A 25770-nucleotide genomic window follows, 5' to 3' on the forward strand; every position below is an offset into this window, starting at 1 on the left:
AGGGTGTCTGAGAGAAATGATGAGCATCTTCGTTTGAATCAAAAACCAGAGCCAAACCTCTTTTGCCTTGTGATGCCTGTGCAGACGCGGAACATACTACCCACTACCATTGCAGAACCAATCAGCTGTGTTTCGTCTGCTACGCACCTGATCACACTCAAGCTGAATGTCCCAAGGATGGAGCTGCCAGGACAAAGCGGCCGAACACTACATCCAAGCAGGTGGGAAACTAGATGGCCTGCATGTGGAGGGGGCAAGTGTTAGGCCTGAATGTGATCTCCCAGAAACTGATGATGATAATTCAATTATCTGTGGGATACACACCCATCCTCCATTACAATCAAAGACTGAAACCACATGATGAACTGTTTTATGAGGATGTGACACGAGGAGGCAAAGACAGTCAAAGCTATGCTTGACAGTGGCTCAATGGCTTGTACTCTGAGTTTCAGTGTAGTGCCTCAACTTCTTCAGCAAGCTGTGTTGAAGACCCCTACCTTTCAGCCCACTGATGTTGTTTTGATAGGTTGTGGTGGCTCAAAGACAATACCAGCAGGCATATGTGATCTTGAGGTGGAGACTTATGGCTGTAAAGTGATCGTGCCAACACTGGTGGTTGATGGACAGAAGGATCACCTTATCATCGGCAGCAACCTGATGAGGTACCTTGCCCAGCACGTAAAGTTGGAGAGAGGCCTGCTCGACTTTAGCTCTGCAACTCCAAGCCATGACAATGACACAGAGAAACACCTCCTGAGTCTGATGTCTGAGGTGTCAGATGAGTCAACAGGTATTGCTGACAAGGTTGGAACAGTAAAACTGAAGAGGGCTATCACATTGGACCCAATGACTGAGCACCTTGTCTGGGGAAAGCTGCAACAAGTGAATGTGTCGACCACTGGGAGCACTGTAGTGTTGGAGCCTAAGAGTTCCAGAGCCAGGCCGAGATCGGTCATTGTGGGGCGAATTGTGGCAGTGCTGAGAGAAGATGGCTGGCTGCCTCTGAAAGTTATAAATCCATCTGATAAATCTGTGACACTGAAGCTAAGTTAGCTGATGTGTTTTCCTGTGTGGCGGTGGAGAATTTTGGCAGTACTGGGGACACCTCTGACAGTCAGTCCAACATACAGCAAAATGTCCAGCTGTCGCCTCCCAGCTCAGCCTACCGCTGTGAGGCCCAAAGTTTGACTACTGATGTTTCCAGTCTACCTGATCACCCCTCACCTAAGAAATCCAGTAATCCAACAAATCCACTACATGCAGTGTTGGATGACTTAGGGTTGTCTGACATAAACATCAACTCCTGTGAAGTGTTGCTTACCTGCAAAGAGAGATTAGTCAACCTCATCGCTGAGTTCGAGCCCATCTTCTCGAGAGCCAAGCTGGACTGCGGCAAAGTTTCAGGATATGTCCATCGCACACGTGTTGTTGATGACAAACCTTTTCGACTGCCTTGCAGGTGGGTGCCACCCACACAGTATGAGAAGCTCAGGAAAGTGTTGTATGAGATGGAGGAGCGAGAAATCATAAGAAATCCAGCAGTGAGTTCGCATCACCCTTGGTGCTTGTTTGGAAGAAGTCGGGTGGGATGCGAGTCTGTAATGATTTTTGTTGGCTCAACACTCGAACTATCAAAGACGCCCACCCTCTACCCCATCCAGCTGATGCCTTGGCAGCCTTTTTCTTAACCATGGACCTCACTTCCAGCTACTATAATGTGGAAGTAACATGAAAGTGACCGCAAGTACACAGATTTTACCTCACCCTTTAGATTGTGTAAATACAATAAAATGCCTCAAGGACTATGTCATAGTCCAGCAACCTTCATGAGAATTATGCTGGGGATTTTTGGAGACCAGAACTTTCTCAGTTTGGTGTGTTATCTGGATGATGTCTTGGTGTTTGCCCCCATGGAGGAGCTTGCATTGGAGCGGCTGGAGATGGTTTTTGGGCGTCTAAGAGCTCAGAACCTCAAGCTCCAAAGAAGAAATGTCACTTCTTGCAGAGATCTGTGAGATTCTTGGGGCATATTGTCAGTGCTGAGGGTATAAGATCTGACCCAGGTAAGGTAGCTGCCATCACTTCCTTGACAGAAGACGACCTTATGGAGCAGGGCACCAATACTACCTCTCAGAAAAAGATTTGGTCATTCCTTGGCATGGTGGTTTTCTACCAGCAGTTAATCGAAGGCTGTTCCTCAATAGCTAAACCTCTGTTCAGACTTACAACAGGAGACAGGAGTTTGTGTGGAGCGAGGAAGAAGCGTCAACCAGCTCAGAGGAAATTGCGTGCAGCTGATTGGACAGATGAGTGCAGGCTGGCTTTTCAACAGCTGAGGTTAACTGAGGTTAACCACCCAAACTTCACTGAGCCCTTTCTACTATCAGTGGATGCTTTAAGTGATGGTCTTGGTGCTGTGCTGTGGCAGGTTGCTGCTGGTGGGTCGACAGCCAGGCCAATCGCCTTTGCAAGTAAATTGCTCAGCTATGCTCAGTCCAGGTATCCTGCACACAGGCTTGAGTTTTTCGCCTTAAAGTGGGCAGTATGTGACAAGTTTCATCACTGGCTGCAAGGTCACCGGTTTACTGTTTGGACGGATGACAGTTTCTTGACTTACATACTGTCCAAGGCACGACTGGATGCATGTGAGCAATAGTGGATTGCCAAGCTAGCACCCTTTCAGTTTGACCTCAAGTACATACCTGGTCCCAAAAACGTGGTCGCTGATGCTAGAAGCAGAGAAGCCTTTGTGCAGCCAAGCACATCACGTTGGGTCACAAAGTGCCTTATAATGGCTTGCTAGAACATTCCACAACTGGTCAGGAGAAAGTTGTTCATCGAAATCTGATCATGCCTGTGAACTTCCTACCTTTGCCAGACGTTGCGCCTCAAGATGAGGTGGATGTGTCATCACTGTCTGATTCTGTGGATCCTTCTGGAGGGTGGGATGCTGATTCAGATGTTTCCGAGGATTCTACAGAGTAGAGGACTAGAATGAGGGTGTCCATCCTGCCTTTGGACACCTCAAGCAGGGCAGACAGCTTGAGGTGAGGAGGACGCTGGTCAGCAAGAGAATGTTGAGGATGAGCATGAGCCTGATGTTTCCCCTGTCTCTACTGCTTCCATCACTGAACCTGAGACTCATGGTGGAGAGTCTCCACACAGCCCCTTACAGACTGTTCCCACAGCTGATTCTGTTCCGGCACAAGATGAAAGTTTGACTAAGAGTGTGCCTGACCTGACTGATGAGCCTTTAGAAGCCCATACATGTACTGAGGCTCAGGGCTTAGCTGATGCAGCTTCACTCTACGTTGTAGCATCTGATAGAGATGAGAGAGTTAGTACCGGTGTACGGTCCAGAGCAGGGAGGTTGTTGAGACCTGTTTCCAGACTTATTGAGATGATGCATCAAAAATCAGTGATAATACATTAAAGGTACCCTATGTATAGGATGGGGATGGGGATGTCTTAAGGTTTTGGTAAATGTTTGTTCTTTCGTGTATTTGAGTAATCTGTAGAGTATGAGATCTCTTGTATTTTGGTCCTGTACTGAGGTGAACAGATTTTGCAGCCACTGTGTGCATGGAATATGTAACAGGCAGATTTTTTTCCCTATGTGTGTTGAGGAGGTCGGCCAACCTTTTTGCACACTGACTCTTTAAAGGAGTAGTTGGTTACTGGGTAATTTAGGCTGCAATTTTTATTTCTACAACCTCATGGTAGTACAAGAGTGACATATGTGAAAATGTAATAGTACCTGTGTTTATTTTGGTTATGATGTTTGTATCTTTTTTTTACTTATGGTCTTTTTTTTTTCCTTTCGTTTCTGTTATCAGCAAGTGGAATTTAGCAGGGGGAGTGTAATAGAGTTTATAGTGTCATTCCACTTGCACTTGGGTTTAAGCTGCCTTGTCATTTATAGCTCTAGGGCGCCCTCTCTCAGGCTGTGTATATAGTCACTGGGCAGCCGTAACATTTTTGCCAGTTCATGAGAGACTGCCTGAGTATGCTGTACATGACCGTCGCCACAAGCCGATTGTATGACCAGTACTTATTCTGTTCCTGTCCAGATTAAACGGCCGCATGAAAAGATGTATGAGCCTCCTGTCTATCATTCATTCATCACAATGCAGGGGGTTTCTTGAACCAGCCAGCTGCAGAGAGGCACAGCTAATAATGATTACACCTTCATCTGTTATAAATACAAAATATTTAAACTACAAACTGCTCTATATACAAACCGCTCTTGTCTTGTGCGCGTTATTGTAGTGATGTGTCCCCTCCCCACACAAAATGCACAGAGTAAAGTGAGGACATTTTCTCCTCACAGTTCTCAGGGCCAAACCTGGTGTTCAGCATGGACGCTTCAGGAGTGGTTACAGTAAAGTCCAAGCCCACTTTCAACTCTGCTGAGTCATGTGTGCATTTGTTTCTGTCTATGAATTAACCAATCAGATGCGATAAAACAAAAGCAGAAGGGGAGAGGCAATGATGTTGCTCAGAGCTCGTCTCCACATACACAGAGGGAGAGAGACAGAGAGACAGACAGAGAGGACAACATGTAGCTATATGCATTTAAGCAACCAGTTACAATAAATTTGGCTAACAAAAAAATAACAAAATTATTCTGCCAGTCAGGCATTTCAACAGGCATCCCAGATAGTTGCGGTCAGGCATATACTAGGTTTCAACCTAGTCTTGTTTGCTCACATCCTTGCTTTCATCCACTAAAACACCAAAGTATTCAGCATCCCTCACCCCATTACTTATGTCTCTATGAATCATTTCAGCTGTCACAGAAAAAAATTCATTCTGGATGTCGTGGTAAATGTATTTGGCATTTGATAGATTGTTGTCAAACACTCTCTTCACTACTGGATCAAAACAATCCAATTAAATTCTGTTTTCAACAATTAAAAGTGTAGCACAAGAGTGGGCCTGGCGTCATTCTTGGACATGTAACACTTGTGGTAGGTAATACAAGGTAAAGGGAACCAGGGAACTCAAGATGCTGGTTGGAGGAGCTGGTTGAGGACTGGTGGATGTAGAAAACTGATGACTGAAGTAAAGAGTCCCCAAAAGAACTCCATGTTGAGAGAAATGAGTAGGCATTACAGATATTGGTTGGATCATGCTGTATTTCCAGGCGTACACACCAAGCACGAACGATTGCTTAATTCCCGGAATTACTCACGCGAATAGAGGGAGTTCACTCCTGATATTTTTCAATTCACGAGAGACGCGCTAATGAACTCGCCCTGTTCGCACGAACTCTGCCAAAAAACGCGAGGAGGGAGGGGCCAGCTGGTGAGGTGGAGCCACTGCCAGGTCTGGGAAGGGTTGCCAGAGAAGCCATCCGGGTGAGGGAGACCTTCATGGCATACTTCTCTGCAGAAGGAGCAGTCCTATGGCAGCCCACCACATAGCGCACAAAGCAGCACACCACAATGGCTCTTTTAAGAGCCACCCACAGCACTAGAGAGCAAACTTCTTACATCTTCATCCTTCATATCAGCCCCTAAATAAATGGAGTTGTTTGAGTGTTTTTATTCTTTGACCTTGAATGCCAATACCAAAAAGTAACTTAGAGGTTTGATATTCTGTGTCCTGATTATAAGATATATTACTCACAGCACCACATAGAAGAGATGACATTTGGTATCCTATTTATTTACTTTAACTAGTTCCAGAAATAGCTAATCTATAAACAAACAGAGCATGACACAAATAACACACATAATGTATTGTGAAAGATCATGTAAAGATTACGGGCTTCAGAATTGGCAATTATTACTTCAATGACAGGTAGCTCATTACAGAAGATCAAACTACTTGAATCTAGGGCTAATCAGACAGAAACATATGTCAGGGCAGCTGACTCTGTGATTGATAGTCTGACCTAAGGGCTGCACTCAAATATTCTCTAATAACTTGGTAAGCAGCAAAGGATAGAAAATACAGCAATTATAAATAGTGTCCAGTTGGACAATGAGTTCACATGCTTATCTTTGGACTCTTCTAAGCTACTCCAGCAATCCCCCATGTATTGTAAGAGGACATCCTGGGCTTTCCAGTGATGTACCATGTGCCAATTTGGGATGCTGGGAACTTTCTCTTTCTTTTCCTCCAAAATGGCCGGCATAGTACATGTCATGAGTACATTTCATCGGAAAAGATCATGTAAGTCATATATATATTGCTATTTGTCTTTTTTTACCATGATAATCATAGATTTTCTTGTTTATTGATGTGTTGGGAATTGTTTATTTGATATTTAAAGTAATTTATGATTTTATTTTTTGAAATAGTTCCCTTTTTATGAATGTCAATTCTAGTGGACATCAGGACAATATTCATGTACTTTCTAACTACATAGTTGTAGTAGACAGAACTGAAGCAGCTAGGATCCTTTACAGCAGTTGTCCTCAAACTGGGGTCTAGGGATCCCCTTTACTGCGAAATAATTCAAAATAAATGATTAAAGTAATGCCATGTCATTAAAAAGCAAATAAATACATATAGAGACCACAGCGACATAAAACAAGCATATTAAACCAATGACTAACACATAAGGCAGCTTTGGGCCTGATAGAAACTCAGATACGATTGTGATACATCACGTAAAGCTATCACACATAAGGCATCAGTCACTTTGCTCAGGAAGCATTTGGTGTGAAGGTCCAGCTGGCAACAATAGATAAATATTTAAGTGCACTTCATCATGTGATGCCAGGCCCAAACCAGCTGAACCGAGCACATTTAGCATCCTTATTATTATACAATTTAAAACCCAAGATGCTATTTTTCTCCTTTTAGGTTAATATATTCCTTAAAAAAAAAAACACGGTTTTAATTTCTTTCTCTCAAAATATGTTGTTAATATCGCATTTAAGTTATTTTCTGTGAGGTTTTCAATTCTAGACAGGGCTGTGGTTTTAGCTGAAAATAGTCCCAATGTCCACTACAGTGGACATGCTGTAAAATTAAAATTAAAAACTTTCAAAAAGTCAAAATGGTAGGTTGTTTTTTCAGACCAAAACGACAGGAAACCACATCAAAACAGAAAATGAATGACACTTTTTCCCTCGGGTGCCAGGAGGATATAGAGCTGATACTGGTCTCAGTTTATGTTAATATCTACCATGACATTAAGAGAAGCACTTGAATTTGTGTCCTTAATAAGAAAGTGAAGCTTTGTTCAATATGACAGGGAATTTTAATTAAAATAATGTATGAAATTATATACAAAGGAGGGACAAAATAAATACCAGAAACAACAGGAACAAGAAGGAGCTCGCTTGGAGGAGGGAAACGGAAGAGTGAGGGACAAGAAGGAGAGGAGAAAGGAGATTAAAGTCTGGTTCGTTCCCTGCAGAGATTGTTGCCTCAGTTCCTACATTAAAAAACAAACTATAGCATGGGTTCCAATGGTTCCGAATTAGGCTGAGCTGTGCTTGCCTCATAAATTAATTTATGAATTTGAAATTTTACATATTCTTTGGTCTGAGGCAGCAATCTCTGCAGGGAAGGAAGCAGACTTCTAAGGAACATTTCATCCTCAGAAAGGGGAGGTGGAGGTGGAGCTGGAGCTGCTGGTGGTGGACGGCTCTGGAGGGCCTCCAGCAGAAGCCTCTCCACCTCCGTCGGCTGCTCTCTGGAGTGGAAAGGGGCTCTCCTCCTCCTTTGACTCACTGTATGTAATAGAAAAAAACATGGTGAGTGTTACTGTTGTACGTCATGAATACATTACTACTAAAAAAACGGCATCAATAGCTGTAGAAAAGATAAATACATGCATGTATTACAACCATAGAATATCAACACCACAGACCGCTTGGATCTGTTAATCCTCTCCTTCATTAAAACACTCAGGCCTCCTTTAAAGGAAATTACAATAAAGACCTTTTAGGACATTAGTAATGTTCAAAGATATTAAACATTAAAGTTAGAAATATTAATTGTATTTTTGGACCTTGACCCTTGTCCTCATCATCTTTAGCAAATGTGAATTGGGTAGTTCAAATCTGAACTCTGTAATTGTACATTTATGTACACAATGCCACCTTTGTGGAGGTGCACCGGCATGAACAGGTGGACGCACATGACTGTATTGTTTACACTCTGTTCTGCAGGGATTGGCTGCTTCTTTGAATTGAAAACTGTGATTCCTGATGCAGACATGGCTACAAAGGTCATGCTGATGAAAGGAGATTCCTATGCTTTGAATGTTAAGACATAAATCAAACAAAATGCCGTGTTAAGCTGAATAAACAGACCACATCACTATTGCATGCAAACACATGCACAAGCACACACGTGCACATACCTTTAAAGCTCAAAATCATGGGAATACAAAGAGGCCATTTACTAATGAATAATCAGTGTTTTTAACCCTTTCAACTTCATAACCCTTTAATTAGAATCTCACACAACATAATATAACCAACTGTATATACCATATAATGTCTCTGCACAACAGATACTTAAGGAATGAGGGAATCAGATGAAAAACACTAAAAACTACTACTTTGAAGGCATGAGTCAAGGATGTGTTCCTAACATGATTAAAATCATGTTTTTTTATGTACCATGGCTATGTGATGCAAAACTACTGTTTATCCGTTTATTTATCAGGGACAATACATACATACATACATTGTCCTGGTTTTCATCAATATGGTTTTTCAGCACACATTTCAGTGTGTGTTTTGCCTTCAAACAACCAGCCTTCCCAAGGCCGGTTTGTCTCTCCACTCTCCTGGCTGTTATGCGGACAAGATGCTCCGGCCCCATCTCGCTCACCCCCCCACTCCTGTGAACTTTGTTTCTGGATCAGAACTCTCGTTCGTCTCCACGGCATCGGCCGTGTCTCCGTCATCAGTAACCAGACGGCAGAGACAATGGGTGGGACTGAGTAAAGTACACAGGCTTACACACACGCACAAAAGGACACATATAACACGCACACCCCCTCCAACTCAATGCGTTTGTTGGCTCCCACCCCCCTCCCTCCCTTCGCCGCAGTATAGCCTGTGCTGCGACACCAGGGCTTTAAGGGGGAGTGTGATTTCTTTGAAGGAGGGCCCGATGGTTCAAGAATTTAATTTGTCTACCCAATGGTAATTCTGTCAACACAGTGTAGTAATGGAATACAAAACAATCATGACTAAATTAGCATCTTTGTCAAATGAAAACTGCCAAAGTGGGAGCATAACATACATTTACAAAGCCATTGAAGGGCTCTAGGAGATCCTGGGGGTTTAAGTGCATAGACTGATCAATGTATTAATTATTTGATACAATTTTGATTGTTGTAGCTGTGGTCATACCTCTGGGAACTGCAGCCGACGTAGATGGGCCAGGTGCTGGATCTGGAGGAGCAGGAGCTGCAGCAGCAGCAGCAGGGGCCTCTCCCTCATCAGCAGAGAGGGGCTGATGTTCTGACAAGAATCCAAAGTGTACACATTGAACACAGTATACAGGTTCAGCAATGTCACTGTTTATATCATTTCCACACAAACCTTCCACCTCATCTGCTGGCCCTGCTGCTGCTGGTTCTTTGTCCTCCTGGAGCTCCTCCGCGACCTGGCTGTCCTCCGCGGCCTGGCTGTCCTCGACCCCCTCCTACATGTTCCCACTGGTCTCCCTGGGGGTGACGAAGGGGTCGAGGAAAGACAGGACCGCGGAGTACTTCCATCGTTTAGTCGGCCCAGCACCCGACTCACTCCTCCTTTCTGTCTCCTTTCTCCTCTCCTTCAGATAGGTGTCCCTCAGGCTCTTCCACTTTTTACAGCATAAATCGTCTGCACAAACACACGAAGTACGAATTAGCTTGCCACGGGGTTATGCTAACGCGGGCAGTGTTAACTAACGTGGTGATAGATGGCTGACGGCAACACGTAACTGTTTTCAAAACTTACCAGGCAATCCAACTTCCTCACTCACTTTCCTCCAAGTGAGCTCCTTCTTGTTCCAGTGTCTGTAAAACATACAGGAGGTATCGTACAGCTCTGGGTGACCGCACACTGCCACAACCAACTTCTCCTCCATTTTCGATTTGAATGAGCCACTTCATCCCAGGCGGTCCTCCCTCGGAAACATCCGGTGAAGTCGCCAGAGGATCTCAGTGCTGATTGGCCATCGCGGCGCAAAAATTCAATTTTTTGAACTCGAGCGTAGACGCGATGAAGCGAATGGGCGGCGCGAATTCGCCTCATTCGCGCGAATCACTTGCGCGTATCGCGCGTCACGCACCGGGTATTCGCGCGATTCGCGCCGCCCCAGGCGAAGGGGCGTCAACTTGCATCTTTACATTGACTTTACATGGGATTCATTCGTACGAATAAATTTACTCGTGCTTGGTGTGAACGCACGGTTAGAGTGACATAACAGAGGGTCAGATCTGAAGGACCAGTATCCCTTGTTCTGTTTGTATTGCACTGATACTTTGGATAGGTGGTAATGAGTATTTTTGAAGACCAGGAGTAAAGTATACCTGACTTCATTAGCTTAGCAGAGTATACTGTGCTGAACGTATACCCTGCTATACACACAGACACACACACCCCTACACACCCACCCACACACACCTACACACACACACACACACATACACACCGCTCTGCTTTGTAATTGTTTGTTTGCAGTTTACTTGTATAACAGATATTTGTTTAAGTCATTGAATACTCAATTCTCTATTGTAATTCAAAGAGCAGTTGTATGTAATTATCTGCACATGTGCATTGTGATAACAGCTGTGTCTGAGCGCCACTGCTCAGATTTACATCTCTTGACTTTAGCATGCAGATATTTTAGTGATAAAACTTTGCTAATAAGCAGTTTTCTCTGTTTACATCCCTGTTTGTCACCCTGGCTTAAGATTGCAGACACAGGAAAATATAAGTACGATTTTAAAGAAGACATTTCAGAAAATTGCTGGACAGTATGATAAAGACAGTCAACCAACCTTCTCTAAGACAAAATCAACTCGTCCAGCCCTGTTCATGTGGTAAGGCAGATGAACCCTCTTACTGACCCTGGAATAGCCTTTAGCTGTAGCTGTAAGGATGTGAGTACCTGGGTTCAGCAGCCGCCAGTAATCTCCACCTTCAGCTGGGGGATGGAGGGGGGGGGTTATAGATGCTCTATGAATATGATATATAATGTATTGATATGTGTGCTTACCTGTGGTTACATCCTTTCTAATCCCCCTGACAGAGACAGTTGCATCTTTTATTCCATTTCCTTCAGCATCCCTAACTACACCCTTTATCCCCCGATGAACCTGATAAGAGGCAAAGACAACAGGACAAAAGAACAGTGAACACTTTGTACCATCGGCATTTCAATTTATATCTACTTCTACTCTGGTTTAAATGCTTGTGTCTACATCCTGCCGATGCACATGAGCACTGTTTGAATCAATTTCTTCAATGCAACACAGAAAAACACCTTTAAATTATAAATTGGCAATGAGTTTATCACTTTTATTCTCAATGATTTATTCTTCAGTTAGGGCTGTCAAAGTTAACGCATTAATAACACGTTGACTTAAATTCATTTTAATGCCACAATTTTTTTGGTCACACCATTGACACATGCACGTTCTGTATGATAAGAGATCAGGAAGTAGTGCCACAGTGATGCAGTGCACACAAGCAGAAATGGATGATGGTCCAAGACTTTTAAATGGCGAGTTCAGCTTTAAGATCATGCCAGATAAGTCTTACACCGCTTTCCACATTATGATGCAAATGGCATTTTTCTCTTATTTTCCTAAATACTAATGCAAATGACACAATATTTTTCAAGTCATCAGCCATTAGAGCATAATTACAATGTTTAAAACTTCATAATGATAACCTTTTTCGTTTTAAAAAATAAAACTCAAAATGCACTGTTCCATATTATTAAGCACAACAGAGTTTTAAATTATTTTTATAGGTCGTAAAAAACTAAAAATGGTCAGTTGTTGAATTTGCAGCATTAGGAGGTCATATTTATTAAAATCTAAAGCTATTTCAATCAAAAACATCCTAACAAGCCAAGTTACATGTTAACATAGGACCTCTTCTTTGATATCACCTTCAAAATTCTTGCATCCATTGAACTTGTGAGTTTTTGGGGATTTTCTGCTGGAATTTCTTTGCAGGATGTCAGAATAGCCTCCCAGAACTGCTGTTTTGATGTGAACTGCCTCCCACCCTCATTGATCTTTAGTTTGAGGATGCTCCAAAGGTTCTCATTAGGGTTAAGGTCAGGGAAGGATGGGGGCCACACCATGAGTTTCTCTCCTTTTATGCCCATAGCAGCCAATGACACAGAGGTATTCTTTGTAGCATGAGATGGTGCATTGTCATGCATGAAGAAAATTTTGCTACAGAAGGGACTGCTCTTCTTTTTGTACCATGGAAGAAAGTGGTCAGTCACTTTTTGTACCATGGAAGAAAGTGGTCAGTCAGAAACTCTATATACTTTGCCGAGGTCATTTGCACACCTTCGGGGACCCTAAGGGGCCTACCAGCTCTATCCTCATGAATCCAGCCCAGAACATGACTCCACCACATCCTTGCTGATGTCACAGCCTTGTTGGGACATGGTGGCCATCCACCAACCATCCACTACTCCTCCATCTGGACCATCCAGGGTTGATTTTCAGGGTGGCTAAATAGTAGATTAATGCACGACTGCAAGCCTCTGGAGGATCCTACACCTTGAGGTTGGTGGGAATCCAGAGGCACCAGCAGCTTCAAATACCTGTTTGCCGCTTTGTATTTGTATTTTAGCAGCTGCTCTCTTAGTCCGATGAAATTGTCCGTCAAAACCTTCCTCATTGTGACTTTATCTACACGAACCCATCGGTGCTCTGAATCGGCCACAAATTTCTTCACAGTACAATGATCATGATTTATTTTTCATGAGATATCTAATGTTTTCATTCTTTGTCCAAGGCATCACACTATTTGACACTTTCAGCAGCAGAGAGATCCTTTTTCTTTCCCATATTGCTTGAAACCTGTGGCCTGCTTAATAATGTGGAATAGTGCATTTTGAGTTTTTATTTTAAAAAAAGAAAGAAAGAAAGAATGGTTATCATTATGAAGTTTGTTCAAAAACATTTGAATTATGGTTTAACAGCTGATGACTTGAAAAATAATTTGTCATTTGCATTAATATTTAGGAAAATAAGAGAAAAATGTCATTTGCTTTATAATGTGGAAAGCAATGGAAGTTATTTGCTCTAATTGTCGCCGTGAATTGAGTTACCCGGAAGTCGTAGAGTCTTAAATACCCTGTATCACTTGCTGGCCAGGCACACTGCCAATGCAGAGAGCCACTCCCCATCAACAGGCAGACCATACTGGATTGTGGACAACCCTGCAAGCAACAAACTTTAAACGTGGTCACGATATGTGTGACTAAAAATTGCAGGCTGATAAATATTGTGGAGGGTGAGGTTCTGCTAAATATAATTTGCATCCAGCAACTGCAGTTATGAACCTTCTTTGAGAGCCATTGTTGTTAGTAAAATACTAAAAGGCTCTTTTGTCTTAACATATGCTCTCACCGGAGACGCAACTTCTCCCAGTAATCTATAGTGTAATTCTCTACCTGTATTATTTATCTTTTGTTTTTGTATCATGCTATTTTGAGCCCTCCATGAGAGGTTGAAATGATATGCTTAAGCGTGGATGATCCAGGTAATGTACCATGTACTTAATCTCAGGTGTGATGCATGACATCACTTGTTGTGTACTAAATTGCTGAGAACAACAGAGGAGGTAACTTCTAGAAGTCTAAAGTTGGAGACTACATTGTAGTTTTATTCAATCATAGTCCCATGAATTGTCAATTGCTGAGCTTGAGTTTACCATGTTAAAACCTCAGTGTATTTTTTAAGCATTCAGTATCTTTAAGCTTAGTCTAAAGAATTTTTTGGACATTGTCTGTCATTGTATGAAGTGTTGCCATGAACAAACATTTGCATTAAGAAAGTGTTTTGTGTGTAAATAAGGGTATTTAAATCTTGAGAACTATTCATGTATGGTAAATTTACAACAGATAAAAATGGTATGATTAATTTGAAATTAAGCACAAGTTAACTATGAAATTTGTGAGATTAATCGTGGTTACAAATTTTATTTCATTTTAGTGCATGAGCGATATAGTGCATCTTTTTTTCCAGGATTACAAAATTTTCCCAGGCATATCAAAACTTACAGACTCCAGAAAACTTAGCAGAGCTTCCTTATTTCTTTTCCATTCTGGGTAAAGCTCTGCCTCTGAAGGGAATTTGTCACAGCCAAGCTCCACAGTGACCTCTAGACAATTAGTGTGCAAGTAGTTGAAGTCTGACATGCCTGCAAGAAAGATGCATCAATTAATGGACAAAAGACATGGGATAGAAAATATCACGTTTTCAATGTGGTTGTTTCTGTTGTTTGCAAAGTGTAATAATCTTACCACCAGCAAAACTGTACCACATTGCACCATTAATGATACCCCTAGTCCGGTAGAAAGAGGCTCCACACCTCTCTGTGTCATTGTTTGACATGGTTGCATGGGCATCTGCATAGGTACGTGCCAGCTGCTTAAAGACCTATGGAAAGATTATTATGCAAAGTGTATGTCATTTTAAGCAGCTATTTTCTATCTCATACATCAATTTTTCCACTCTACCTGCTCATCAGGAGTGGGTGAGAACATCCTCTCCTCTTGCAGGTGTCTGGAGAAGTCAAAGGGATAGGAGACCACCAGCTCCCCTCCATGAAGTGCAGCTGACTGGACAAAAGGCAGGGACCTAATCCACTTCATTACTGCATAGGTCTCTGGTGCCACCTATAGTCCAAAGTCAGTGTTAAACTGTTCTTGAATCCAGGCTGAAGTATTACATCTTATGTTGATAATTTACCACAGATCAGATTAATAAAAAATATCATCTTGCCTTGCCAAACCAGTAGTGGTCAGGGATTGGTATGTGGTCAGTGCGGTAGTGCCTGCTGCGGCGATTCCGGTAAAGAATGGAGGTAAGGTCAGGAAAATTGCGGTTCAGATCAATATTCTGGGCATTGGTCCGTCCAGTGATCCAACCATTCCACAAGTGACCCTGAAACAATTAGATCCAAACAGCTAGCGGTATTAAAAAGGTTCAGAAAGTTTGACAGATTTCAATCAAAGACCCCAATGAAGGTAGGCATGCGAATGTCTACACTGATAACACAACGAAGGTACTGAACCTAATGATATGAATGAATATTGAAAAAAATATAGACTGGTAACCATGTTAACATGTAGACATGGCCATGTATCCATCTTGATAGAATGAGAGAGAAATAGGGAGAAAATTAATTTATATACTGTGCTTAACAAATTTATTAGACCACCCTAACCCTAACCAAAGTAAGGTTTATGCCACAGCTGCCCTAAATTAACAGCATTGGTAATTACCAAAATCATTTTTTATGTTTCTGCAATGGTTAATACACCAATATGTAGAAGCTCTTTAACCCAAATCATAATTTTAATGCTAAAATAGAATTATTATTGTTATCCATGAATTTTCAAATTTACTGATTTACAAAAAAAGCTGAAAAAATAGTAAAGCACAATAATATTTCTTGATTATTATTGAGCCAGCTCAAATTTGGGTGAATTCAGTTTGAAATCCCTCATTCCTGTTCAAAATGGTAAAACATGGAGAGCTCACTGAAAATGAAAGAGTCCGCATTAAAGCACTTCATAATGCTGGATGGTCTTTGAGACAAATATGACAGGTGGTCTAATAAATTTGTTAAGCACTGTATCTCCAAGGTTACAAATTTGTTTTACCATCAACCAAAAACAGCTTTCTGATGAAGAATGTGTTAAAACCTACATATTGAAGCACTCCATGTTTTTCAACATATACTTTATACCTCAAACAACACTACTGTGTTTAAGTTACAATACCATGCTATGAAATAACGTATAATTATGTAACATTACGACCACATGAAGCAAATACTCGGAACTACTTTTAGAGTAAACCACTGGGCAGAGTGACACAGTGCATGCCTGTGGCAGTGCCATAGTTACTTGATAGTTCTTGCTTTGCATTTACCTTTAAAACAACTCAATCTCGTAATTTTCAATGATTATTGCATAACGTGGTGAATGTGCAGGTCACAACTTGTCCACGAGAGTGTTTTGGAGTTGTTGGATTGTGTATTTGATGAGTTTGATGAGGGAAAGCCGGGATACCATAAGACTCCATAGAGTTGGAAGAGCAGATGGCATCTCAGCCCTGCTGATCTAAAAATAGCTTGCATGGACAACTAAAGGTAACGAACCTATTACTAAGACTATAGGAATTATGGCAATGGGCGAATTTGCCAAAATGTTGAAGTATCCCTTTAAAAGTAGTGTGGACTGCATATTAAATCTGAGTTTAGTGATAATTACAAAACTGAGATTACACTGCTCAATTTGGTTGATGTATTCTTTAAACACCTAATACCCATGCTGTCAGTCTATCAGGTTAAAAGTCATGCATAAAATCTTTCCATGAAACAAATTAAAACCAAATGGTGGGTTTGTGCTGGATTTTAAATTTTTCAAATTGCACAATAAAGACTTGAAAGAGTCTCTGGTGCATATGCATCTAGAGCTTGTTAGAGGAGTAGCAGCATAATGTTAGTGAATGCATTCTCAATATTTAAGCACAATGCTGTGTCAGTACTGCTATGTGCTGTGTCAAAAGGCTTGTTATGGGAAATCAGTGCTTTGAACATGTCTACTCTTTAGTACATTGCTCGATGGGCCTTTTGTTACTTCAAAAACTGCATTTGAAATTCCTTCAGCACAATACACCACCAATTCCACCATCTATAAAAATGATTGCAGAAGGCACAGACAGTGAATTGAAAATGGATAATGGCAGTTTGTCTCTCTTATAATGTTAACAGTATTTACTTCCTCATTGTTGAGCTCCGGGTCATTGTTATCCTCTACCTCTGAAGCAGCAAGCTCATAGCCATCTGGATTCATAGAGGCCAGAATATGGATCCGGGTGGTGTTGATAATGGTCTGAATTCGTTGGTTCCCGAGAATGTATTCTGAACAAAAGTACTGGGCCAGGTAGATGAGAAGTTGGCGTCCAAGAACTTCATTTCCATGAATATTGCCAACCAGCTTGATCTCTGGCTCCACTAGGATTTTGGACAGAAGCACACAGTCAAAGCAGCATTAATTGAATTAGAACAAAATTGAATTTATGGGCTTTTTTTTTCTTTTTTACAATTTAACCAAAGCCACCTAAGGAACAAACAGTAACCAAAAGACTAAAATAAATGCACATCTATTGGAAATTAATTTGAGCTGATATCAATACCAATATTTAAATGTAAATCACACCTAAAACTTCATTTCTTAAAACACACAATTTAAAGTTTAAGTATGAACAACTTAACACATTTTAGTCCTTGAAATGCACCTTAAGGTGCAAGGAATGTTGATGAATAAAGAAGAAAACTTAAACTGGCATAGGTTTGTTGGTCCAGCTTAAAATTCAGCGAACTTGTTTTGTTCAAGCTGCCAATATTTACTGCTGGTACAGCTGAAATTTTCATTTCTCCTGATAGTGAAAATTCATTTTTTAAGCAAATGTATGCTAATAGCGATATCATGCCTATTTTATTGTGCATCCCTTATCAAAAGTTTGGTTTTAAGCCAAATCCCTCCACTGAAGTAGCTTCTTTGCATCTGAATGAACAAATGAAACCTCAAATACAGGAAGGAAGGGTTGGTGCTGTATTTTTAAATTTGAGAAAAGCATTTGACAGTAAATCACAATGTTCTGATATCAAAATTTAGTTAATGGTGTATGGATAAGCCCTAAGGTTCTGTTTAAGCCCCCCTGTATAATTTAGTCTTTTTACACCTGCCTCAAGTGTGTCATGGCATAGCTCTGCAAATGTATGCTTTTGATACTGTTTTATATACAAATGCAAACACCTGAGCTAGCACCTTAGACACTGTCAGATGCTATGTAAAGGATGACAGCGTGGCTTGACTAGTCAAGTCTCAGCCTTAACATAAGCAAAAGAAAAGGTATGTTCTTCAAAACCAGTCTATCAGTACTGACATTTTAATCAAGACTGAGAGGATTGCAATTGTAAGTGAGTACGTTGATGTAGTGCTCCAATCAAATCTCAATTTTAAGTTGCATGTTGAAATAAATTACAAAACCGTTAGGTACAATCTGGCAAATTTCAGACAAAGTAGAGGCTGTCTTTCAATAGATGCTGCAAAGAAATATATGCACGCCATGATACTTTCTCAAATATCATACATCACATGTTGGGGTCAAGCTGGGAAAACAGTCTTTAAACCACTGGGGGTCTCTGTATACATAAACCTTACAAAGTCTAGGTAAAAAATCTATACAACATCATCAATGTAGGACTCTAGACAAGCATAAACTCCTAAGCTTTGAAATGTTAAAATAATTTTCAAATTTGTACCTTATGTTTCATGTATGAAATGATTTTGCTCCTTCCCACCCCACTTAATTAGCTTTGGCTTAGAGAAGTCCCTAAGATCGGCAAGATTATCTTTGACAGGAGTCTGTTCTGCACCCTTCCTTAACATTGCCTTTGGCCAGTCAGCTTTCTGTGTGAAAGCCATGATTCAGTGGAATGCCCTGAGTCTTCTGAAGACACTCAACTCTGTAATCACTGATATACTGCTGCTTTCTGCCTGAATGTGTGGGTGTGTGTGTGTTTGTGTGGGTGTGTGCGTGGGTGTCTGTGTGTGTGTGGGGGGGGGGGGATTTGCAGCTATGTGCTATGTGAAGCCTTTGTATCAAGGCTTTTCCATTACATGGGGCAGCTTGGCTTAACTCAGCACGGTAGCTCAGTGCCACAGGGGCTCTGCTTTTCAACCACTACAGAGCTACCAGTTTGAGGGCACACCTACAGTGCTTAACAAATTTATTAGACCACCCTAACCCTAACCAAAGTAAGGTTTATGCCACAGCTGTCCTAAATTAACAGCATTGGTAATTACCAAAATCATTTTTTTATGTTTCTGCAATGGTTAATACACCAATATGTAGAAGCTCTTTAACCCAAATCATAATTTTAATGCTAAAATAGAATTATTATTGTTATCCATGAATTTTCAAATTTACTGATTTACAAAAAAAGTTGAAAAAATAGTAAAGCACATTAATATTTCTTGATTAATATGTCAAATTATTGTTATTTACTTGCATTCCTAAACAGAAAAATTAGTTTTAGTGGTTGAATGTTATGCTTGATTAATTTCTGACTTCTCAGAGAAGCCCAGTGAGCTGGCTCAAATTTGGGTGAATTCAGTTTGAAATCCCTCATTCCTGTTCAAAATGGTAAAACGTGGAGAGCTCACTGAAAATGAAAGAGTCCGCATTAAAGCACTTCATGATGGATGGTCTTTGAGACAAATATGGCAGGTGGTCTAATAAATTTGTTAAGCACTGTATATTCATTTTTATTTCTTTGTTATAATTTTTTAACCATGCACATTGTTGCTTGTTTCGGTTCATTCTCCCTGCTCTGATATGTGAAATTCCCAGGGTTAAACTAATGTCAGTAAAAATGTGCTACAGTATTCACTACACCAAACAACTAAATTTATCATTAATAATGAAGTTAGGGGAATTAGCAGAAGAAACTACAAAGAGCTGAAAGAACATTAAATTCACCTAAAATCAAAGTTTACAGTACATTTACTAGACCTCATTAACTACCAAGTGTCTCAGTGTATGCTGAATGTATAAGGGACTGCCAAAAATAATTGTTCATCATATCAACACAATAAGGTTATGTAATGTTTATCTTGGGTTACACCTTGTTTCCACTGCCAAAATCTGTGAATGAGTAGTAATTAAAACAATAATGTAATCACAGAGGTCTCATACAACAGTGCTCAAAATATCACAAAGGCTTGATCTTTACTTACAGAGCTCGTGCTTTCCTGGGTTGTCAGTGAACTCAATAACCAGCAGATCCCTGCCTTCTGTGCTACGCCCAATACTGTAGACATTAGAGATATGGGAACACTTGGAAGCCGTTCTCTTCAATAAACTAGCCATTTGAGCATTGGAGGTGTAAGTGAACTGTATTATTGTGCTGGGTTCTTCAGGGGAGAGGCTAGACATAGCCTGCTCCTGTCTGGCTGGAGAACAACAAGAACAACAGATCGGGAAATATGCTTTTTTCTTCTCCAAGGAACACAACTTAGCATGCATTGATCCGATGGTGCAAAAATGTAGCATGACTTTTACCTTTTAGTCCTATTAATGGATCAAAGCAACCCTCCTGGTCACTGGCAAAAAAGCGGTCACAGTCTAGAAAGTAGGGCCAAGCCATTTCAATGGCTTCAAAGGCATGGAGACAATCCTTCCTTAATGCTTCACAGGTACTACGGCAGGGTTTTATCATCTTGTCATCCTGGCAGGGTGAGGCCAGTACCGAGCAGCCTACGAGACGAATTTCAGGTGAGCACTCCCCATTGAGCAGGCCATGGATGACACTTAAAAGGAGGTATTCTGTTCCTGACTCTGCCTCAGAAACACTCCTGTGGCCAAGGATGTTGGGGAAAATGGTTCTGGGGTGGCAGCAATTTTGTAAAATATGTTACAAATTCAGATTAAAAACTAGGCAATTTAGAAAATCTATCAAAGACCTAGAGAAATAGCTTGAAATGGAATTATGTTGAAAGGTTTTAGTTGGCACTGAATGCCTTCTCCACCATAGAACCAACTTCTTTAACCCACCTAGAGTATTCCACATCATTACAGTAGCCCAGATTCAGTTCGGTACAGGTAGCTGTGGAAACAAAGGAAAGAGTAACTGGATTGGGGAAAAATCTGTAACAGTGGAATATGTATGAGTACACAGAGTGTCATTAAAGGACTAAACCAAGCTCCAATAGCAGCCACCTGGTGTTAATTGAGTCTGAGACTTGATATGTGCTGAAGTGGGCTGTATTGTCCTGCAGAAGGCTACTTAAAAGCTATGAGGTCAAATCATGGCTTTAAAAAAATCTTCTCTCTCTTTATCATCAAAGATATGGCTACATGCTGAAGAATCAGAAGTTACTTAGCCACCCACATTTTTCCTCAAAAACACTGTTGCGGCATCTTCCTGTGAGAACACACAAAAGCAAAAACAATAAACAGGACACATTTAAGTATCAAATTCAACAACTTCAGATGCCAAAGACAGAAGAATTTAGGCCTAGGCATGCAAAACCACACACATATCTAACTATCTAATATATATATATATATATATATGTGTGTGTGTGTGTGTGTGTGTAAAATATAAAAGCAAAAACCGGAGTGTTGAATTATCAGTGTCAACAGTTTGGAGTTAAATGGCCTCAGGAGTTACCTGACAGTGTTGATTCATTCAGTGTTAATCTAACTCTGTACAGTCAACTTAGCCAAGCTCTGCCCACTGCCTTTACAAACATGGGGGGCATAGTTTTCCCATCATTGCTTTGTGCACGGTGTTTAGATGTGTTTTAGACATTCTAGATGCTCAGCTGTATTTAGATGTTGCATGTTGTAAAGTGATCACTGTTAGGATTCACTTCCACATATTTGAGGGGGGTCTCAGTGTCAGACAGACAGTGGTGACAGGTGTATGGCACTCCTGAGGCCTGTATAACGAAGCTGGATTTTCTCTTATCGAGATAACTTCAGGATTAACCCTGGATTGTCTGTACAACGACACTGGTTCACTTCTTACCGGGATAAATCACCACGGTAACTTATGCTGAACGGCTAACCTGCTCCGGAGCAGGTTATGTTCTGAATATGAGATCAGCGAATACAGGTACATCTCAAAAAATCAGAATATCATGAAAAAGTATATTTTTTGTCACTCATTTCAAAAAGTGAAACCCATATATTATATAGACCCATTACTCATAGAGTGAAATATTTCAAGCCTTTATTTCTTGAAATTTTGGTGGTTATGGCTCACAGATAATGAAAACCCAAAATTCAGTGTCTCAGAAAATTAGAATATTACATAAGATCAATAAAAAAGGACGTTTTAAACAGAAACGTCAGGCTTCTGAAAAGTATGTTCATTTCTATGCCTTTAATACTTGGCTGGGCCTCCTTTTGCATGAATTACTTGCATCATTGTGGCGTGACATGGAGATCAGCCTGTGGCACAGCTCAGGTGTAATGGAGGCCCAGGTTGCTTTAATAGTGGCCTTCAGGTCATCTGCATTGTTGGGTCTGGTGTCTCTCATCTTCCTCTTGACAATACCCCATACATTCTCTATGGGGTTCAGGTCAGGCCAGTTTGCTGGCCAATCAGGGGCAGTAACACCATGGTCATTGAACCAGCTTTTGGTACCTTTGGCAGTGTGGGCAGGTGCCAAGCCCTGCTGGAAAATCAAATCAGCCTCTCCATAAAGCTTGTCAGTAGAGGGAAGCATGAAGTGCTCTAAAATTTCCTGCTAGATTGCTGCATTGACTGTGGACTTCAGAAAACACAGTGGACCAACACCAGCAGATGCCATGGCAGCCCAAATCATCACTGACTGTGAAAACTTCACACTGGACTTCAAGCGACATGGATTTTGTGCCTCTCCACTCTTCCTCCAGACTCTGGGATCTTGATTCCAAAATGACATGCAAAATGTACTTTCATCTGAAAAGAGGACTTTGAACCACTGAGCAACAGTCTAGTTCTTTTTCTCCACAGCCCAGGTAAGATGCTTCTGATGTTGTCTCTGGTCCAGGAGTGGCTTGACACAAGGAATGCCACATTTGTAGCCAATGTCTAGGATTGGTCTGTGCATAGTGGCTCTTGATGCGCTGACTCCAGCCTCAGTCCACTCCTTGTGAAGCTCCCCCAAATTCTTGAATGGATTTTGCTTGACAGTTCTCTCAAGGCTGCAGTTATCCTTATGCTGGTGCACCTTTTCCTACCACACATTTTCCTTCCACTGAACTTTCTATGAATATGTTTGGATACAGCACTCTGTGAACAACCAGCTTCTTTGGCAATGACCTTTTGTGGCTTTCCCTCCTTGTGGAGGGTGTTAGTGACTGTTTTCTGGACATCTGTCAAGTCTGCAGTCTTCCACATGATTGTGTAGCCTACTGACCCAGACTTAGAGACCATTTAAAAGCTCAGGAAACATTTGCAGGTGTTTGGAGTTCATTAACTGATTAGGGGGTGACACCATGACTTTCCAATATTGAACTTTTTCACAATATTCTAATTCTCTGAGACACTGAATTTTAAGTTTTTATTATCTGTAAGCCATAACCATCAAAATTTCAAGAAAAAAAGGCTTGAAATATTTCACTCTATGTGTAACGAGTCTGTATAATATATGGGATTCATTTTCTGAAATAGTGACAAAAAATATTTAACTTTTTCATGATATTCTAATTTTTTGAGATGTACCTGTATAAAAGTGCCGCCTCCTGACCAATCAGTTCTCTTGAAAAATGGCCTGCACATTCTTGGAAGATCCTGTAGACACTGGTGCATGGATTGTGAGAAGAGCGCTTAGGAGAGAAAGAATATTTAGGGATAGATGATAGATAAATTCCGGTGATTTTATCCATACAACAGAGTGTGTGGAGAAATGAAGCCTTCACTCGCCGCTCTAATGTATGTTTTAATATTTGATCTTCACTTGTTCCCACGTCCTTTTGGCTCCACTAGGGTTGCATCTGAAATAATGGGGTTAATAATAATGGTCACACATGGCATAACTGCAGAAACATGGATTAATGGAACACACAACTACTCATGCCGTCATGGTGAGGAATTAATATTACAACACAAAATTTGCTGAGGAAGCTCTGCCCCAAACATCTGTGCCATAATAAAGTCAAACTGAGTGGTAAGAGTGCTGTTTATATTGTCCGATGAATTAATATTTGTATAATCTGTCGAATTTATGCATTAACAGAGTCGGGCAATTTTCTGCCAGCATTCCTTCCAGGCTTTTGCTGCGGCGACAGTGTTGCTTCTGGCCTGGATGATTGCTTTCAATTCCTCATATTTTTTAATAATGATAACTCTGCAGGGTTTTAAAATGTTACAACTTGCCCCAAGCAAGTTTGTTACAGCTGTCCCTGAGTGCATTAGCGATGAGCTAGCTTAGCTTACAGCTAACAGCTGAAACATTACCACAAACAATCTGAATGAAAGATAGCTTAACAGACACATAATCAACATGATAAAGGTTTGATGAGTTCAACTACACAGCAGGCTATGTAATCACAAAAATACCTCAAAATTATGTTTTCCCTCATAAATTTTGCTGTGTCTACTTTAGGGCAGTACTTCTTCACATGTGGACTTAGGACTAAACTGAGCATATGCAGAGTGAATCAGGTGATTCCTAACTTGTTTCTGATTGAAGCAATTGCAAGTGTTACAACTGTCCCCTGTCTCCCCTACCTCAGATTTACACATTGAAAGGAAAAAAAATTCTACTCTAATTTGTGGAAATAAAAAAAACAATGAGGGATAAAAATGACCACTGAGAGAGAAATTTTAATCAACAGGGAGAAGTTTTGCACTCAATAGTTGAATAAGAGTAGATCCAGACAAACACGTAGCCTAAAAACGTCAAATATGTCAAATAGAGCGTTTTTATTCCTCATGGAGTTAAACATGATGGATTTACTCCGGAAATTCAACACTCAGTTGAGTGTAACTTTTACCCTAGGTAGGACTATATGTTAACTTACAGTGATAGATAGATAGATAGATAGATAGATAGATAGATAGATAGATAGATGCCGTTTTTCAAAACGCTGATCTTACCTGAAAACTCGTCTCTTGACTGACAAGTCTGCTGGGGGGCGCACCAACAGTTATACATGAAAAAAAGAAAAAGCACAGAAGTTCCGAAACCGGTGTCCATACTTGAGGTTAGCTAACGGCAGTGTGTGATGTGGCACTTTTCGGTCAAACCGCAATTATTCTGTTCTAGCTCCAGGATGAATATTACAACGACAAATACAATCCTTTGTCAACGTGGAGTAGGTGCTGAACTGAAAAAAAATGCGACGCGACATAAATACAGTTCAACAGCTTCAGGAACGAGCGCCCATCATGCCCAAAAGCGATTGTGTGTCTCTGTGTTTGGGCGTCCTTGTGTGTGTTTTCCAAACCTAAAGAAAAAACGTTGCTTGTAGGGGGTTGGACTTCGAGAGGTTTATGCCTGTTTGGACATAAAATGGCTGCGGAGCCGGTTTGAAATTTCTGAGCTCAGTCATTATTGGATGTGTTAAAAAAGCTTGAAACCTAAAACCTTCACATGTTCAAGCATCCTTAAATGTGGTGGTTCCTGTATCATCTCAAAATTTGATCTAGTTCTGCCACATGACATTTAAACAGGAATCTGTCACATCTGTAGCCCAACGTGGGACTTGTAGTGTGGTTGCAGAGAATTAATACCCTTTTAGCGGATTCTGACAATAGTAGCCTACGTATGAGAAGAGCTGATATAAATATTACTGAGGCAGCGTTTCTTCATTGCATCATTGGCGCAATAAATGCGCAATAACGTGATTACTTTCACTTATTCAGACAGCAACAGATGATGAGGAAAATGATGACGGTAAATGGTTTAGGCCCACAAATCACCCGGTGCTTACTGGAAGCATTTTGTAGTAGGACTAGGTCTTAGTGTCATGATGTTAACGTATGCACTCTTCTCACCTAGAGGTGGTTTACAGGCAAGGGAATGGTCTTCATG

The 25770-nt window shown here is 40.9% G+C and overlaps 1 protein-coding gene across 2 annotated transcripts in view; it reads right to left on the reverse strand.

The window, feature by feature from the left end:
* The window catches only part of cpz (carboxypeptidase Z), a 65715-nt gene extending 40552 nt beyond the window's left edge, over positions 1 to 25163 (reverse strand). The window contains exons 1-12 of one of the 2 annotated variants that reach the window (XM_041786218.1): positions 24834 to 25163; positions 21132 to 21164; positions 20795 to 20846; positions 20303 to 20625; positions 19978 to 20193; positions 16990 to 17186; positions 14945 to 15106; positions 14680 to 14838; positions 14464 to 14599; positions 14221 to 14360; positions 11185 to 11284; positions 10967 to 11112 (exon numbers count right to left, since the gene is read on the reverse strand). In XM_041786218.1, the coding sequence (XP_041642152.1) occupies positions 10967 to 11112; positions 11185 to 11284; positions 14221 to 14360; positions 14464 to 14599; positions 14680 to 14838; positions 14945 to 15106; positions 16990 to 17186; positions 19978 to 20193; positions 20303 to 20625; positions 20795 to 20846; positions 21132 to 21164; positions 24834 to 24933 (1764 nt within the window). In that variant the 5' untranslated portion in view covers positions 24934 to 25163. Of the gene's footprint in view, positions 1 to 10966; positions 11113 to 11184; positions 11285 to 14220; positions 14361 to 14463; positions 14600 to 14679; positions 14839 to 14944; positions 15107 to 16950; positions 17187 to 19977; positions 20194 to 20302; positions 20626 to 20794; positions 20847 to 21131; positions 21165 to 24833 lie in introns of both variants that reach the window. The other variant, XM_041786216.1, reaches the window with a different exon arrangement.
* Between the last annotated feature and the right edge of the window lie 607 nt (positions 25164 to 25770).

The sequence above is a fragment of the Cheilinus undulatus genome, linkage group 4, assembly GCF_018320785.1.
Source record: "Cheilinus undulatus linkage group 4, ASM1832078v1, whole genome shotgun sequence".
Taxonomy (NCBI): Eukaryota; Metazoa; Chordata; class Actinopteri; order Labriformes; family Labridae; genus Cheilinus; species Cheilinus undulatus.